At 34.8% G+C, this 20,015-nt stretch overlaps 1 protein-coding gene across 5 annotated transcripts in view; it reads left to right on the top strand.

Annotated features, from left to right (window-relative positions):
• The window catches only part of tbxas1 (thromboxane A synthase 1 (platelet)), a 216,708-nt gene that overhangs the window by 40,476 nt on the left and 156,217 nt on the right, over positions 1 to 20,015 (top strand). For all 5 annotated transcript variants that reach the window (XR_012393810.1, NM_205609.2, XM_073929585.1 and 2 more), the window contains 1 exon segment: positions 6,465 to 6,558. Coding sequence is in view for 4 of the 5 variants with exons in the window: in NM_205609.2 (NP_991172.2) it covers positions 6,465 to 6,558 (94 nt within the window). In the remaining variant the exon portion in view is untranslated.

A 20,015-nucleotide genomic window follows, 5' to 3' on the forward strand; every position in this document is an offset into this window, starting at 1 on the left:
GTAAACCCTAGAGATGAAAATAGATCAGCAGTTTCTGAAATACTCAGACCATCCCGTCTGGCACCAATAACCATGCCACGTTCAAAGTCACTTAAATCACCTTTCTTCCCCATTGTGATGCTCGGTTTGAACTGCAGCAGATCGTCTTGACCATGTTTACATGCCTAAATGCACTGAGTTGCTGATTAGACAGGTGTACCTAATAAAGTGGCCGTTGAGTGTAGTTTATAACAAAGTAGACAACGTATAAAATGTGTATTATTGATAACATTTCCCTATCAAAACAAGAGCACATTAATGACTTTGAATCTATTCAGTGTTCATCAGCATGATCAGAACAGCAGTGTCAGCTATGCCAGTAAACAGAGGTAGTCAATCGTAATAGCCATCCATATATTGGGCCAGTTTTACTTGCACCAGCACAAACCCTCTTTTGGCTCTAGAAAACTACTGTCAGGATGACAGCTAGTGCTGAAGACAGCTAGTGTTCTGAAACTGCACTGATGCAGGTATTTTGAGGCTGACCTTGGGATAACATAAGTTTTTTGGTGCATTTTGGTGTTTACATCAAATGAAAGTCAAAGGGAATTTAAATTCATACACTGTAAAAATAAATTATATCTAATTAAAATTTGCCTCTTTTTCATGATTCATGGATGCTTTCCATTGATTTACATTTTCAAATTGCATTACGGGATCTCTGCTACAACAACTTTGTATGTTGAAGAGTTTACAGTGACTCTTATTGACCTTCTTTGTATTTTTCATGGAGAATAAACATATACTGTAATACGCAGTCTGGGTCACGTGAATTACAGGATATATAAACCGGCACCAAATTCAAACAGGTCAATTATGGCACATAAATACACTCAGTTTATAAAAAAAGGTGCATGTTTTCTTTTCAACTTGTCCGAACTAGCTCACACAACAGAAACCGAACTAAAGAAAAAAGTGCAAATTAATTCCGACGTCACCTTTAACCAATAACGAGCTGAAAGACTGGAGGATGTTTGGTGAATATGTTTGTGCTGAAGTGAGAAATGGTGTTGAATGTGGACGTAGATAGATTGGGTCTTTCAGTGTTGGGACGCGACGTGCTTCTGTGTAATTAAGAGCGTGTCATAAAATGAGTTATCATTCCAGCATTTTTTACAGCATGTGTTAAGACCCGCTCTCTAATCTGACAATTAATATGGTAATGAACTCCTGCCGAGCTGGAGATTATGAAAGAGATTGATGTCAGAATCTTTCAGTTACTTTTTTATTATTTTTGAGGAAGATAGGTGGTTATTTTTTTCGCCACAGTGCGGAAGTTATTTCCTGTCACTGTACTTTTGGACTATAAACACAGTCGGATTGACATGCACTGAATTACTTTAAAGTCACACAAAGAAAATGTATTTAAATGTATTTAAAGTGAATTATTCATGCATTTATCTTCAGCTCTCTATTTCAGAGGTCGCCACAGTGGAATAAATTACCACATTTTCTGACATAATGTTTTGTGCAGTGGATGCCCTTCCAAGCAGCAACCCATTACTGGGAAACACCCATACAAACATTCACAAACACACACACACACACTCACTATATACAGCAATTCACCTATCGAAAATGGACCAGAAATGCTAGGACTCAAACCAGTTGACCTTATTGCTGTGAAGTGACAGTGCTAACCACTCAGCCACCGTTCTGCCTAAAGCAAATTGTCTTTGTTTAAACTATAGCTGTGTTTTTTTATGAAGATCAAATGTATGTAACATGGCTCTAGCAACATTAAAAAAAGTTATATATCAAAAATAAAAGTTTTAAAAGCATCTACCAAATATAAATGCAAATAAAACACTGTTAGGGGCTAGTTAAACAAATGAATATATACAATTGAAGTCTGATTGGGGGTATATTTGCTTTGTTGATACTTTATATGCATTTTCTTGATCTTGAATAAAGTAATAATAATAATTATACTTGACATATATATAGCGCTTTTTTTGGGTACTCGAAGAGCATTACACATTTTGGGGTAATCTCCTCATCCACAAGCAGCACATGCATAAAAAATAAAAGTAGAAATAAAAAAAATCTTTTAAAATATAGTTGTTGAAATCAGTAATTATTTAAATACTAAATTATCAAAGTAAAACCTAGTTTATTTGTGTCAACTCAAAATCAGAGTTAGATTGAAACATTATCAATGGGTAAAATAATGATGAAATAAACAGATTTTTATACTAGTCACAATGGTAAGCTAGTAATTTCAGTAACGGTTATGAGGCAATATGGTTATGAGGCCACAACTATATATAAGAGCAATATCACACTCGTAGCAGTGCGATATACTTGTATATCAGCACTGGTGGGGTGGGAGGCGTGCCTTAGTGCCCCACCATCAGTGATGATATACAGCCATATCGCACTGCTACGAGTGTGATATTGGGTTTATACAACAGTTTAAGGACATATTTGTGTGTATAAAACAAACAAACAAACACGGAGTCTCAAAAACCTTTTTGAAAGAGGAACTACTATCTTCAGCCATTCATTCACATCTGCAGCTGATGTCAAAACAGCAGAAACCATTGCTACTTCACCAACGTCACTTTAGAGCTAGTATTTGAATGATTCTCTAGTGTACTGTCTAAAATGATGACAAAACAGGTGATTTTGCTCACATTCTAAAATTATAAGGCTGAACAGCATGAAATGTTATCAGTCTACAGAGATTTCCCAGTATTTCTCTGTTGCAATCGGGAGATCACAATAATTAACCCCGAAAAAGCCAAAGCAGCGCAAACACTACCAGATTACTGTTGTGTTTGCGATTAGGAAAAAACGCTAAACACATGCAGGCATTTCTTCTTCTTCTTTTTTTTTTTTTTTTTTTTAACTTAACTAGTCTGCAGTAACAAAAACAGGAGATGCATTAGAAACAAACAGATAGCCAAGCAAAAAGTAACTCAGGGCTATACAAAGAGTGGCCAACACAAAATACCTACATTCCTGATATGCGAGTGCCATCTCGCACTCAATAAACTTCAATTACTGTATAAATACAGCACTGCAACATATAAAAGAGAAAGGTCAACTTAGAATGTCACCAGTTTAATAATGATTTGATCAGCTGTAGTCATCTAAGAGATTTTTATGGTGTCTCTCGCCAGCTTGTGGATGGACAATGTCAAACATCTTTGCTCTGCTCAATGACAGGCCAATGGCCGCCGATTCGCTGTCTCAGAAATTATAAATATTTTAAAATAGGCACTGTCCTTTTAAATAAACGGCATATTTGCACTCTAAACAACTACATTCTCGACTAAAAAAGCCTCAAAAGTACAATATGTTGTCTAACAGCTGCAATATTTGTCAAACTGTAGTGTCCTTTGCTTGTCGCCGTATGTGGGCGAAGTAATACACAAGGGTGAAGGGTTAGGAGGCTGGATGAGTGCTGTTATTTGCAGAATATTGCACGGCTATCAGTCTATCAGATTCAAGAACCAGACAGAATTTAAACATTTAATTTTTTTAATCATGAATTAAATTATAAATAATTAATCATTATTATCATACGTTTTCACTATTTTTGCCAATTCACAGAAACAAAATTATGCTAGAAGGTCTGACGACTGGTTCTCATAATGCAGTCTGACTAAAAATGTTTTGCACACAAGCTGTTTTTTTGGCCAGATATTCCCTTCATATATGAAATAATACATTTTTCCTTTGCGTCTTTTAAATATGGATTTAGTTTCATCCAATTTTTTTTTTTTATATGACCTTCATATTACAACTTTTTGGACGTTAAAATACCTGTAGCTGAAGAAAACCCCCAATATGTGTTTCTCAACTCATAAGGGTAGGGTTTTCTGAGAAGCACCCGCGATAATGATTACACATTTGAATAAAGTACCCGTTGTTCTCTTTCTCTACTGGATTAAGACATTTGTGTTTAACTTCTAGGGGACAGAAATACACTTTGTGAGCAAATACAGTCTCGTCATGTCCCACGGCTCGTTTCAAAGTTGAAAGCGGTCGAAGCGCTGGTGTGTCAGCAGATGCAAACCTCATGCATTATGCAGATCTCCTTTTCCATACTCAGAGGAGAAGCAGCACTTCCAGAGCGCTCAGATACAGCTCGTGTCATCATGCATTTGCACCAACCATCACTTACACCCGTCTACAATAGGAGCGGGGCTGTGGTCTGTGCGAGACAACATTGGGAGCATTGTCTTGTCCTCTATGACAAAGACAGACTACTATAGTGCGTTACTCAGTGGACCCAGTAAAGACAGGACACGACCTTAACAATTTTCTTTGTCGGCTTAGTCCCTTAATTAATCCTGGGTTGCCACAGCAGAATGAATCGCCAACTCATCCAACAAGTTTTTACGCAGCGGATGCCCTTCCAGCCACAACCCATCACTGGGAAATATCTTAAAAATTTGTAGTAAAATATTATCATTGCAAAGATAAGAGAAATCAGTTATTAGAAATTAGTTATTAAAACTATTATATTTAGAAATGTGTTGAAAAAATCTAATATCTAGGAGGGCTTATTTTATCTGTATTATTCACACTGCATTACTGGCTTAAACCAGATATATCTCAGCATCTAATGCATTTCATATATTAAAAGCATAATAAATAAAAATGCTATTTTAATTCTAAATCTTGATGTTGATTAAAAAGATTCATAGACATTGATTAACCATGATTTTTGCTTTACTATTATCTTAATAATAATAGTTCCTTACATTTATATAGGGCTTTTTTTAGACACTTAAAGTGCTTTACACATTTTTGGGGGGAATCTCCTCATCCACCACCATTGTGCAGCATCCACCAGGATGATGCGACGGCAGGCATATTGCACCAGACCCGCACACCACACACAGGAGAGGAGGAAGAGTGATGAAGCCAATTATGATATGGGGATGGTTAGGAGGCCATGATGGACAGAGTGGGCTCACCGAGCAGTAAAGAGTTTTGGGGTGTTAGGACTGCTGTTGGCTTTACTAACACCACTTCCGGCAGCAACCTAGCTTTCCCGTGTGGTTTTCCTTTCCAGGTACTGATCAGAATTAGCCATGATTAGCTTCAGTGGGCAACAGTGTGAAAGTTGCAGAGGGCTAGCTGCCAGCTCACTTTCTTGTAGCTTTATAATAATAGGGTGCTTAATCAACTCCTAAAGTCCTAAATCATTAGGTCATGTGCACAAATTTGGGCACTGGACAATGAGGAAATTGTTTATCGGGACATTTATGTGACATTTTATTGTACAACATTAAAACTGGAACTTAAAAGCAACAGCAGAACTGTGGTGGTGCAGTGGGTAGCGCTTTCGCCTCACAGCAAGAAGGTCGATGGTTCGAACCTCAGCTGGGTTAGTTGGCGTTTCTTTGTGGAGTTTGCATTTTGTTCCCACGTTTGCATGAATTTCCTCGGGGTGCTCCGTTTTCCCCCACAGTCCAAAGACATGGGGATGGTTATCAGACCATTGTCCAGTGCCCAAATTAGCCACATGGTCGCCCACTGAAGCTAAGCAGGGCTGATTCTGGTCAGTACCTGGATGGGAGACCACATGGGAAAGCTAGGTTGCTGCTGGAAGTGGTGTTAGTAAGGCCAGCAGGATTCCTAACGCCTCATTATAGTGAAGGGGACTCTTTACTGCTCAGTGAGCACACTCTGTCCATCTTGGCCGCCTTACATGTGGTACAGCCGAATTGGGTAAGCTAAATTGGCCGTGTGTATGGATGTTTCCCAGTGATGGGTTGCAGCTGGAAGGGCATCCGCTGCATAAAACATACGCTGGATAAGTTGGTAGTACATTCTTAGTGGTGACCCCAGATTTCTAGGGACTAAGCCGAAAAGAAAATGAATGAATAATAAATGTATAAGCTTTTTTTTTTTTGTTAAAAATTAATAATCCCCTTGTTTCGTGTACCAGCAACATTTCAGCTATTAATCAACTATAAATGTTTGTTAGATTGTTCTGTACTTGTCCAACTATGTTTGTTCATGGTTAAATGTAAAAACGGTTTCTTTATTTTAAACTTCTCTTGTTTGTTGTTTCACACGTTAAACGTCCGCTAAATTACTAGTGAGTATAGTCAAAGACTATAGAATGCACAAGACATGTCACTCGTATAATTTTGAATGGGGAAAAGTGTAACTGTGAATATGGCAAATGAAACCCCGCCTTTTAGTACAGGAGCCAATCAGCAATCGCTATATACTGACGATATTCTGGGGGAGGGGCTCGGAATAGACTTGAGTTTCTGCTAATTTTGTGTGATTTGAACGTTTATAAACATTGACGCTTCCTGACTTTCACAGTGCATTGTGAGACTTTTTTTAGAGCGTGAATGTTTAAATACACAATCGAATAAGGCCGCTGAATGAGATGCAATAGTAGTCGTTTACACTAAGCTCAAACTGAACTGATCTTGTGTTTGTGTTAACAGGTACTCCATCTCCCCGTTCTCCAATCTGGAACGATGTGGCATCAAACACCCAAAGCCCTTGCCATTTATTGGGAACCTGATGATGTTCCGAAACGTAAGAATTTTGGTTATTTTATGAAGCACAAAAGTCATTCTCTCCTATATGCCATGTACACACACACACTTTTCGTACCGATGTTCTGAAGCAGGAATAATGTAATTTCTTTCCGCGAGGCTCACTTCATTAGATGTGTTCATTAAAGATGACTCACCGCTAATGACATCTAATGCCATCTGATTCCCAAACAGATTATCCTCTGTGCTTTTACCAGCACAGTATAAAAGACGGACGGGAGGCTGGGTGGCTGTAATATTGCAGAATTAATACTTTTTAATTCCTCATGTATTATAATTTTTCAAAGTTTAATCTTTGTCCTGAGCAATAATGTAGCAAATCAACAGCTGCAGTACTTCAGGAACCCCTCTTTGTTTTATGAGAAATAAAGGGCAAGATTTTGATGCTGCGGGGCAGTTCATGTCCAGTGAGAGTCTTCAGATGTATGAATGTGAAATGCCTGTATTCATCAGGCAACCAGTAAACGTTTTTATTTATTTATTTATTTATTTATTTATTTATTTATTTATTTATTTATTTATTTGTTTGTTTGTTTGTTTGTTTATTTATTTATTTATTGTTGTGCATGCATTTTGCCATATTATTTTTTATAATATTTTTATAATTATTTTTAAGTAATTAAATATTTTATTAATTTATTTATTATTTACCAGTTTTTATTTATTTATTACCAGTATTTAATAATTTATTTATTTGTTGTTGTACATGCATTTTTGTCATATTTGTATAATGTTTTTAATTATTTGTTTATTTATTTATTTATTGTTGTGCATACATTTTTGTCATATTATTTTTTTATAATATTTTTATTTATTTATTTGTTTGTTTATTTATTTTGTTGTCGTGCGTGCATTTTTTGTCATATTATTTTTATAATGTTTTGTTTTTATTTATTTATTTATTGCCAATATTTATTTATTTATTGTTGTGCATGTATTGTTGTGCATGCATTATTTTTATAATGTTTTTATGTTTTTATTTATTTATTACCAATATTTATTTATTTATTGCTGTGTTTGGATTTTCTGTCTTATTATTTAAAAAAAATCAATTTATTACATATGCACAGTTCCCAGCATTAATAAGTACTCAGCCTTACAAATCTGTACATTACATTAGTCAATACCAAAACTGAAACTATAACTAATATATCAAAATACCTTAAGATCACGGTGCAAAAATGTGTACAACCCCAATCAATATGTTAGGGGAAAATAATAAAACAAAAAATGTTGTAGTTTGTATTATTTTTATAATACTTGAATCCAGATGTATTACTTTTCAAGTCTTAAAATTTTAGGTGAATCATTTAAATGAGCACAACTGATTAATAAAACTGTTATTATCATATATTGTGTATATTCACTGAGAAATGAATAAAACATTAGTTTACTCGTTTATGCTGTCCACTGACACTAAAACATATACCATGTTATATTCTTTAAATTGGTTTGTAGGATTATTTATGGATTTATAATGTAATGTAATGTATAATTTGTAAACGTAAAACAAACAAGACCTATATGTTTTGGTCTCAATCAATCACACTGACTCAATCAACTATTAAATCAAACCTGTGACATATACAAGCTTTTTTCTTTTCTTTTTTCCAGAAAAAAATGGATGTTTTATTTTCATGGCATTCACCCTCTGGCAAACTAGAATATTTGACCTAAATCTTTGATTCCAGTTGCGATAGCCGAACAGTTGCTCAGATCAATATGTTACTGTCAGGCAGCGCTGGTCGACTGGACAGCCTGTCGTTCACAACACCCGTTTCATTCGCTCTTTCTATCAGCCGCTTATGACAGGCCTCCCTCTTCCTCCTCTCCCTCTCCGTCTGCCTGTCGGTTTGCCTTTATCCAGGCATTTCATCTCAATACACATCATCCTCGTTGCGATTAAATGTTATTAGCTGGAAGTGAGAAAGGCGTAAATGAATATGCATGCGTGCATAATTACGGCATGTCTAGATGAAGCTCCCAGGTGAACCAAAGGTATGAGCTGTTTTTAGTGTGTGGGGTTTTTGTGCCCTTTGTCTGAGCGCATTAGTGTGTGTATGTGTGTGTGGATTTGTGCACACGTCAGCACACTGAGTCTCACAAACAGTGGTCTCCAGAGCATTGCTCCAGCAGAATCCTCTGACCCATTTCTACAGGCCAGCCTCTCAGCTAAATCCTGCAGGTCTGCATGTGTGTGTGTGTTTGTGCCAGTGTGTGCACATTTTATGTTACTGGCACCAGAGACAGACGCAATCCCCTCTCGAGAGGCAGGTGACTGCATATCAGCTTAGAAATTCGACGAGGCGCAAAAGAGGAAAGCCGAGATGTTGAAAGACAAAAAGGAGAAGGAAAGAAAGCCATAGGCTACGTTAGCAAATTCAGCGCTTGGGATTGATGACTTTGTTTCCTGATGGACAAATAGTGGAAAATGTGTAACCTTACACCCAGATGTTGCATAAAGTCATCCAGCGCTGTTTTTCAGTGCTGTAGTTTAGTGTGCATTAGTTCTGAAAACTTGGTTTTGGTTCTTTACGCATCAGATGCGTCAATCAATGCATTATGACTAGAAATTGCGAGACTAATTGATTTGTAACAGTTGTATCAGATTAACTCTAACTGTATGAATGTCATGATTATTGGCTGGAGTACCCACCAGACTCACTAGAGGGCACTTCAGCTAGATAAATACTCTAGTCACTCACCGAGACTAAACCTCCCATTGTGTATTGTGCCCCACAGCTGAAACTGTTTACCAATCTAGACACTGACACACACACAGCTGCTGATCATTAACATTAGCTTTGTTTCCATCCAAAGATCACGCCTTATCGTAACAATGAAGGTCACGCCTTATCGTAACAATGAGTAATGCTTGAAACCTTATTTTAGTTTTCGAGTTGCTACTGTTGGGTTTTTATCAATGTTGGGATTCGTTTTTAGGAAAATGTTTTATGTATTATCAATTTAGTTAAATTAGTCCATATGCAATCATAATTTACAATGTTTATTTATTTACCTGTTGCTCTTGTAGGTTCTGTTTAGCAATATATTTGGTAACATAGGCCTTTATCAGCATTTTTAAAGGTTACTAACAGTCCAGTTACTTGCAGCAGTTTACTTTTTTGAATTTTGACTGTAGTTTGGTTTAATGAAGTTTAATTTCATCTTAGTGTCATTAATGCCTTTGCTAAATGTTTTACTAAAATAAACAAGTGTTTTGGTTAAGTCTTAGATGTAATTTCAAATTAATGAAAGCAAATTAAAATTGAAATTAAAGTGTCCCCTCAACTCTGTCACTGTATTCTCAACCCTGTGAAAATAATATTTTTTGGAAAATAAAATAAGGAAAACAATTAAATATAGAAAAAATCTTTCTCAGTACCAACTGCCATGTTAAGGCCTAACATTATAAATATGTGGTTTGAATAAGACAAAATAATAAGAATAGAAAAATTAAGAGACCACAGAATGCATACATTTTTATAATCGTAACTTAAATCACATTTAAACCTAAAACTTATCAAAAATCTTATATTTGAGCCATTAAACTGTTTTGAGAAACATATGAGCAATAGGTAAATGTTGGTTTTATAGCAAAAGCTTTTTAAAATACTAATATTAATAACTCATAGTTATGTCTGTTACGTGGTTGAGAATAATGGGTCTCTCAAATAAGAATAAAACAGAAAGGCTTTAATGGCTGATGTAGGAAAATATAAATTTTTTTGACAATTTAAGTTGTGCTTAATTATGTAGGCTATTTAAATATATAATCAATACACTTTTAAAAGTAAGTTTGCTCAAGCTGAAATAATGCCAAATGCAAGCTGAAATATTACCAAATGCAAATTCTGACCCTACCATCCGGGTGACAAGAAATTAAGACTCATCAGACCAGGCAACGTTTTTTTCCATCTTCTATTGTCCAATTTTGATGAGCCTTTCTATCAGCTCGAACCAGTCTTGCCATTCCCCTCTGACCTCTGACATCAACAAGGCATTTGTGCCCACAGAACTGCCGCTCACTGGATATTTTCTCTTTTTCTGACCATTCTCTGTAAACTCTAGAGATGGTTGTGCATGAAAATCCCAGTAGATCAACAGACTCAGACCAGCCCGTCTGGCACCATCAACCATGCCACGTTCAAAGTCACTTAAATCACCTTTCTTCCCGATTCTGATGCTCGGTTTAAACTGCAGCCGATCGTCTTGACCATGTCTACATGCCTAAATGCATTGAGTTGCTGCCATGTGATTGGCTGATTTGCATTAACAAACAGTTGGACAGTTGTACCTAATAAAGTGGCCGGTGAGTGTATACCCTATTTTACAATGATGGCAACACTGGCTACACAGCATCATTACTCCTGTCTTTAGTGTCATGTTTCTTTAGAAATTAATCTGATATACTGATGCAGTAAATATGCATACAAGTAGATTGAAAGATTAAAGTATAATTATTTTCTCAATAAATACTTTGCGATATATAGAAACTAATTTAAGTTATTTTGTTGTTTATTTTTGTGCATCCTTCTTAAACAAAAGTAGTAATAGACTGGCAGACAACCAAAATAGACATAAAAATAGGAAATACTTGACCATAAATGTACTTACAGTCATGAGAGAGCAAGGTTTCACACGTAAACTTAAAAAACAAACAAACAAAATATATATATTTGCAGTGATTTAAAAGGAAAATAAACATCCAGGTTGTAGGGGAGGATCATAGGTAACAGGAAGTGATGTTCAGAGACCAGCAGTGTGTGCGATACAGGGCAGATTGAGTCAGATTTAGAGACTAGACGACAGAGTCTCTCTCAGCGCACAGCAGCACATTATCATGACACACTCCATTACCAAATACAACACTCGCAGACATGAGATCTACTCCATTTAAGATCCTAAACAAGCTAGATGCACTTCCTCTCTTTCTCTCTGTTGCCAGAACACACGCACATGCTTGCTTTCGCTTTATCCATAGGGGATGTATCTGGAAAACAGGATTCGTCTCGCTATTTTGAAACACAAGAGCTGCAGTATAGACTTACTGTTACTTTCACAACATAAAGCTGCCTCCCCAGTGTCAAGATAAATATATTAAAAAAAATAGGAAATATTGTTTTAGGAGATCTGATGTCCACATTGACACTGATTAATTGATTGATTATATTTAGTCTGGATCCACAGACTGGTTGTTTAATACTTGATAACTTGTTTTGTACTTAATATACTTGATGGGTCAACTTTTTCGGTAGTTGTTTGGTAATACATGCTTCAGTGAATCAAGTTTATGATAGTAATTAAATTACATCTAATTTATCAATAAAATGTGTACAATTTCAGTGTTTTGAGGGATATTTAGGGACTATTTTAGAGGTTACGGTAGGTCAAACTTTACAAATTATGTCTAATGTTTTTCTTTTTTAGGCTACATGCAAATATAACCTATATATATAACCTATAAATATAACCACCTATTTTACAAGAATTGTTTTGTGTATTCTGATGTATGTCTGACTAGAATAGTAGATGTCTATTGCTCTAAAACTGCCATGTAGTTTCAGACTGTTGAATGATATTTTTTCTAGCATTGATTGGCACATTATGCTTTCACAATGGTATAAACTGTTGTAGTGGGGACCAAATGTATATTTATACATTTTATTTATTAATTTGTAAGATATAGATTAGAGATCAGAGAGAGCTAATTCTTACTATTAAAGGGCTGACCCCCCGCCATGCATCTGCTTTTGATGTCCTACAGGTAGAATCTAGCGTTAATTAGGGGGGTCAATCACCCCACAACCCCCCTGTAATTCGCACCCTGCTTAAAACACCTCCTTTATGTCATTTCTAGTTTACACATGTTAGTTTTTGCTTTATAATACTATAAACTTATATAAACTGAGTCATATACACTTTTAGAGGAGTGCAGGGCACAAAGTAATGGCATGGCATGCTTGCAAGGTTTTCACCACAGTGTCGGCAAACATCTTCCTGCCAGTTTGGTGAAACTTGGATGAGAAATACTGGAGAAACCATGTTTGCAGCACATATGTTTATTTTCAAAAAATCTGTGAAAGTATAAAATCTTATATTGTTGTGTCAAAAGATAAAACCTAGAAGACGGCGACTATTTTAGAGGTTACGGTAGGTCAAACTATACAAATTATGTCTAATTTTTGTCTTTTTTTAGGCTACATGCAAATATGAACACCTATTTTACAAGAAATGTGTTTTGTGCATACTGTACACTGTGTGTAAGTAAAATACACAGTGACTGCAAACCAGTTTTGATGAAACACGACACAGCGGGGTTAGTTACAATTAAGGGTTTTACAATTAAGCCACACACTGTTGGACACCAATTAAACCAACAAAATACTTTTTTTTTTTTAAATTTTGAATGTAATGTTGAGAACCTTTTATACTAAAATGTTTTTTAATATATATTTTTTTATTAAAAAATATTTTATTGCTAATAATGCAAATAAATGCATTGTATCATAACGGATAAATGGATAATAATGCAAATAAATTCAAATGTGTATAGCCAATACATAAATAAATAAACACTGTTTTATGTAGAATAAAAAAATAAATGAGCCAATTACTGAGGAAATATAGCTACTATTTAAAGTAAACAGAAATTAAATTAACTGTGTGAAATCTGCCTTTTTAAGCATGTGTTACAACTAGCCCTCTGACTGTTACAACTTGCCCCACAGGTGGGGTACATAGTAACATATTTACTCCTGGCAATACTGCACAGAAACTCTTGGTCCGGCGATCATTTTTTCAGTGCTTATTTGTAGAAGAGGCTTGTGTGTTATTAGTAAAAAAAAATGGCTATTACTTTATTCATTATTTGACCAAAACCAAAAAGTGTTACATTCTGCCCCACTCTCCCCTATTATTTGTGTTGATATCATCAAACATTTAGAGTATTAGTAACTTAAATAATTTAAGTTCAGTTATCAAATCTGTTTGATACCAATTGCGGCAAACTATTTATGTTGACTAAGGTTGCTTTTGCACCTAGATGTGTGTTTCGGAACCCGTCTCTTTTGCCCAGTTAGTGCAGTTTGTTTGGCATATGTGAATTCATCAATTACGCTCGGATCCGTGCCAAATTAATCGGTCCGACATCGCTTGAATGAGGTGGTCTCGGCTCGATATAAATAAACTCGGGAGTGGATCCGTTATAGTGAGAAAGCAATGCAATCCTATGAACCAGGCTATATCACAGTGTATTATGCTTATGTAACAGGCAAATATACAGCCATATGAAGAGAGAATAATGAGAATGGTGGGATGTTATCATTCCTACCGGTAAATGTGTGTTTTAAGACAAATACGAAAGTGAAAGCATGCTGAAATAATACAGAGTGCTGTTTATCCATTAGGAAAATTGACAGAAATTCCCATCCGATTATTTTTCAGTTTTAATCTTATAATATTTTGTATTTGGGACTGTTGTTTTCTTTGTTTTTACACTGACACCTGAACAGAAAGATCAACATTTATCTGCTTCATGATCTGACTGAAGTCTCGGTTTGTCTGTTAGAATTTTTTTGGATGATCACAAAAACAAAGAGAAGCAAACTGCTCATCAATAACCAAATGATCTCTTATGCACTTTGCACACAGAACCGTTAAGTACTTGCAAAAGTTGCAAGATTCAGTTTGCATGATTAATCAGTGAGTGCAGACATGCTTAAACCGATTTGCTTCATTTAGTGCTTTTGGGGAAGGAATAATCACTGGATTTGGCAAGGTTAGCCAGGTTCATGGTACTGAATCATTGAACGTTGTGAAGAGGTTTGTTTGAGGCACTTAGCAACTACATATCTGATATTTCTTTTCAGAGTAATCTCTCAACATAAATGAGTTACTTTTGGACAAACAGATGTGAGGGTTCAAAGTCTACAATATTTATTTATTTATTTTTTTCATCTTAGTCCATTCTCTGTCAGAATCATGAATTTCAGATTTACCCTTCTGCAAAGGGGATTGACACAAAAAGATGATCTAAAATACTTTTTTGTGTTACAAAACAACTTGAGAACACAAATCATATATTTCTTGGGTGGGCTATACTCTGAAATAAGTATAGCATATTCACTGAGTAAATGTTGACTATTGTGCATGAAGTATATGTTGAAATGTTCTCTTTAGGAAAAATAGGTTATAGTGGAAACAAATGTTTATTTTATTTAGTTTTACTTTAATTTAATTTGTAGATGTTCTCTTCAGCATATAATAAGGTTGAATAGACATTAGTGTAAATAGAATAAAATGAGAGAACGATAATTAGTAAATGATTATGATTATGATTTTTGTAAGAAATGCCCCTTTAAATATATTAAAAAGAATATTAAAGAATATCATTTTTTTACATAATGAGGACAAGTAAACTGACAGTTAATGTTTGTATGAAATATGCCTTTAAATATTAATCTTAGTGGCAATAGAATAGAATAGAATAGAATAGAATAGAATAGAATAGAATAGAATAGAATAGAATAGAATAGAATTTTAGAACAATTTTCAATTTTAGAAGTGAATGGTGAAAAAATATATTTTTGGGTAAGCTTTTCTTTTAAATGTTCACATTAGTACATAGATTGAAAGTATATGAAAGTAAGTCTGAGAATATGAAAGTAAGAAAATTATTAAGAAATATTTTTCTGTGTGAACTGTCCCTGTAAATGTTTACTTAAATAAGGAGGATAGAATAAAATAGAAAAAAAAAAAAAAAAATATATATATATATATATATATATATATATATATATATATATATATATATATATATATGTAAAACTTTAGTGGGAATAAAAATAGAATAGAGTAGAATATAATATTGGAGCAATACAAGGATGAGTATATATATATATATATATATATATATATATATATATATATATATATATATATATATATATATTAGGTACTCTTTTCCTTTAAATTGGTCACATTAGTGTAAATAGAATAGAATAAGAACATGAGAATTAGTGAATGATTATGGAATTTGTGTGAACTGTAAAAAAAAAAAAAGTGAGGACATAATAAATAGAATATAATTTTACCATAATGAGGATGAGTAAATTGTGACAGTTCATCAATCTAAAAGAACCGAACAGAATATAATTGAATAGAACAGAATATAATAGAACAGAATAGAAAAGAATAGAACAGAACAGAATATAATAGAACAGAACAGAATTGAATATAATAGAACAGAGTAGAACAGGACAAAATAGAATAAAACAGAACAGAATAGAAATGATTTGAACAGATGACAATAGAACAGAACCAAACAGAATAGAACAAAACAGAACAGGACAGAATCAAATAAAACAGAACAGAATATAATAGAATTAAATTGAACAGAATACAGTAGAACAGAACAAAACAGAATAGAATAGAACAGAACAGAATTGAATAAAACAGAAAAGAATAGAATTTAATGTAACAATAAAATAGAACCGAACCGAACAGAATAGAAAAGAATAGAATAGGATAAAACAGAATAGAATAGAAAAGAATTCAACACAATAGAATAGAACAGAACAGAAGAGAACAGAATCTAATAGAACTGAACAGAATAGAAATTGAATAGAACAGGTCAGAATAGATCAGAATCGAATAAAACAGGATAGAATTGAATAGAGCAGAATACAATAGAACAGAACCGAACCGAATAGAAAAGAACAGAAAGAAAAGAATAGAATAAAACAGAACAGAATAGAACAGAATAAAACAGAATAGAATAGAATAGAATTTAAAAGAACAGAACAGAATAGAACAGCACAGAATAGAACAGAACAGAATAGAAAAAATAAAATACAATAAAATAGAAGAGAATATAATTGAATAGAACAGATCAGAATAGAATAGAATAGAATAGAATAGAATAGAATAGAATAGAATACGATAGAATAGAAAATAATAGAACAGAATAGAATAGAATAGAACAGAACAGAACAGAACAGAACAGAATAGAATAGAATAGCATAGAATAATAGAATAGAATAGAATAGAATAGAATAGAATAGAATAGAATAGAATAGAATAGAATAGAATAGAATAGAATATGGCCACTTGAAATGTCTTTCTTTCTCAGTTCTGTCTTCTAAAGTGCACACCCTCAGCAGAGCTTCCCTCACATTGTCTCAGACACATGCTGAAGGTCTGAGTGACATGAGCGATGATTAGTGGCTGAGACAAAGAGAATCAGTGAGCTGTTCAGACCTGCAGGGGTCAAGGTCACAGATGGGCTTGAAAACAGCTGAAAGTGCCTAATCTTTTTAAGAGAATTCCAATAGGATTGCCGACCGTCCTCTTCACTCCAGACCCGCCGTTATTGATCGCATCCATCCGTGATGAATCCCTGAAGAAGCCAAAGGCAGGAGCAGCTCATTTGTTTGAATTGAGCCTCTGGTCTCCTGTTTAACTCGTGTCACAACGCTTCTGCCAGATGCATGCTAGGTATGCTTACTATGCTATAATTTATCATTTAGAATATACCAGTAAAAATTATCTCCACAAGAAGAATTGGTGTTCCTGCAATTAAAAACAATTACACCTAGAATCTGGAATCTGCCTCTACAATCTGAAACTGGTTTGTTTAGTGCTGTACAGTGCCATATACTAAATGCAATGAAAATGAGCCTTTCTATAAATAAAAGAAATTACTGGCATAGTTTATTTGAAAGCATTGTTATTTGAGTTATTGAACAAAACTTTTAACCAGATGTGGTTTCACATCACAGATAAGGAAGTAATCACACTACTTTATAGCATTCTGCACTGCAGTGTTGATAAGTATTGCATAATAAATCAAATCAAATCAAATAAAATAAATACCCAGCATGTCATGAGGAGCACCAGATAAATAAACCAGATATTAGAACAATTATGCTTTTAGTGTCTTTAAGTTTTATCAAGCATCTTCTTTCTTCTAGGCTTCAACAATAGCTTGAATAAAACATGTTCCATTATGAACACACAACTTTATATACATTCAAACACATTGACGTTAGTGTTGTAAATTACGCTACGAAAACCTTGTAATTAACTACAAGTACATTAACTGTTATTTTACAGACTTAATTCTCTTTATAGTATACATATAATTTTACTACTACTAACATACAATTTCACTTACTACTCACTACTTAAATGTCAATAAAAGTGTCTTTGTTAAACTGTAGAGTTGGATTTTCAACATCAAAAGTTGACAGAGCAGAGATCAAGAACCATAATGCAATACACAACTGTAAATAAATGGAAAACACCAAATACAGAAAATATTAACAGATATTTTTTAGAGTGTATATATAATTTATTATACAATATATCAACATGTAGCCCTATAAATGTTTCTGGAGATCACAAACTATATGTAGCCAGAAGTATTTCATCTTTAAAAGAAACGCTACGGGGTGGTGTGACGCCGTTTCTTTTCACGTTGTTACCAGTTTGTCCAGTAGCTTGCCATAAACGTCGGTGGACTTGAGATGTAGAGAGGAGCTGACCATGACAACAAGGTTCGAGTCTGGTAAAGAATGGTTCCAGAAGACAAAAACAAAAGCCAAAAAATAAAATAAACAAGTAAATAACAGGATGAGAATGTGGTAAAATCTGAAAACGTGGTAAAAAATTAGGCAAGGGCTTTTGTTTTTCTAGATTGCTTTTTAAAACAGTCGGTTGCCTTTAGGGAAGTGGGTGGGCGGGTCAATCTGTGCTTTTGAAAACACTATTGGTTGGGTTTAGGGTAGTGGGTGGGCGGGTCAATCTGTGCTTTTGAAAACACTATTGGTTGGGTTTAGGAAAAGAGGAGGGTGGGTCTGTCGATCGGTCAGTCAGTCGACAGGGGCCTCTGGTGGATTTACGAATGACACTTGCGACAGAAATCTGAGATCTCAAAAAGCGTATACAGCGACCTCTGGTGGATTTGTGAAAACAAATTGAAAAAAAACATAGCTGTTAGGATGTATTTGGCGCTCTCCAGAAATCTATATAGCTGTATATTTTCAAAATGAGCCTGGGTTGCAATATATTGTTTTAAGCTAAACTTAAAATGTCAATAAATGTCACTTTATTAAAATACAGATTTGAATTGGCAACATTAACAGTTCTAGTTTTATTTTTAACAATGTTTTGTTTTTCGGTGTGGTAATCGTCATTTAATAGCTATTATTGGCTCCAGTCCTTTTGCAGTATTCGCAAATAACACACACCCAAAGTGTAACACCCACTCTGCTCCAAGCCATGACCACATTTCCACCTGAGGTGTGCATTACTTCATAATAATTCAATGGCCCGTTGTTAATTATTCCTTACATAGTTTTAAAGCCACATCGCCAATCACTAATGCCCACGCAGCCTCTTCCATATGACAGAGCAGTAATAAAAGGCTGAAGGAGAGGACATCAGGACAGAAGGGCACACCCCACTGCTTAATGCTCAGTGAGGAACACACACACACGCGTCCCTGCCTAATGCCCACCAGGGAGACTGCAGGAATGGTGGGATGGAGAAGGGAGGGCAGGCGCTCTGGTGCCAGCGCTGTCGACTCCTTCATTAGTAGAGACAGCAGAGCCACCGGCTGCCATGCATACCAAACTAGCACTTTTTTCCTTGCATGCATGTACTGTATGCGTGTGTGTGTGTGTGTGTGTGTGTGTGTGCATTTAACAGTCAGATTTGATGTTCATTGTTTGCTTTGTTGTGTAACTTATCTCCACTCTATAAACACAGTGCAATCTCAGCAGCCCTGTGTGCAGAGTTTAATACATTCTTCAATTTTAAATGGGGATATAATGATATTCATGTTATTGTGTTATGGTTCTGGATATTTCAGGATAATATTCTCAGTAGACCTCAATAAACCTTTAGAGAGCCCATAAACCTTGAGAGAGAGAGAGAGAGAGAGAAAGAGAGGAGTACAGTTAATGATTTTTGCTCTATCCTGTCTCCTACTGGTAGATGAGTGCAGTTGCGCACTGTTGTTTGTGTTCAATCTGTAGTAATACTGTAGAGAATGATCTATTTTGTGCAGGGAGGTCTAGCCTTATTTAATAGATGATAATTGCTTTAAATTACATGATGGGCACTGGGGATACATTAAAATGTGTCCTGTTTAGTTGCTTTCTTTTTTTTTGTAGCAAACGACTGGATAGAACAGCAAACGACTGTCATTCATTTTTGCCATGAAAGATTTAATGTAACAATATTTTATATATGAACAACTACAGTAAAACAAGCAACACCACTTACTACTGACTTTATTACCTGCCTAATATTACGATAATAACTGTTTATTATAGCACTTATAAAGTATGACCACATCCTACCCGATGCTAAATCCCAACTACTACATTACTATCTTTTATTAAGGAGCTAATTAATAGTTTATTGAGCTTA

Source organism: Danio rerio, chromosome 18 (assembly GCF_049306965.1).
Source record: "Danio rerio strain Tuebingen ecotype United States chromosome 18, GRCz12tu, whole genome shotgun sequence".
NCBI classification, from domain to species: Eukaryota; Metazoa; Chordata; class Actinopteri; order Cypriniformes; family Danionidae; genus Danio; species Danio rerio.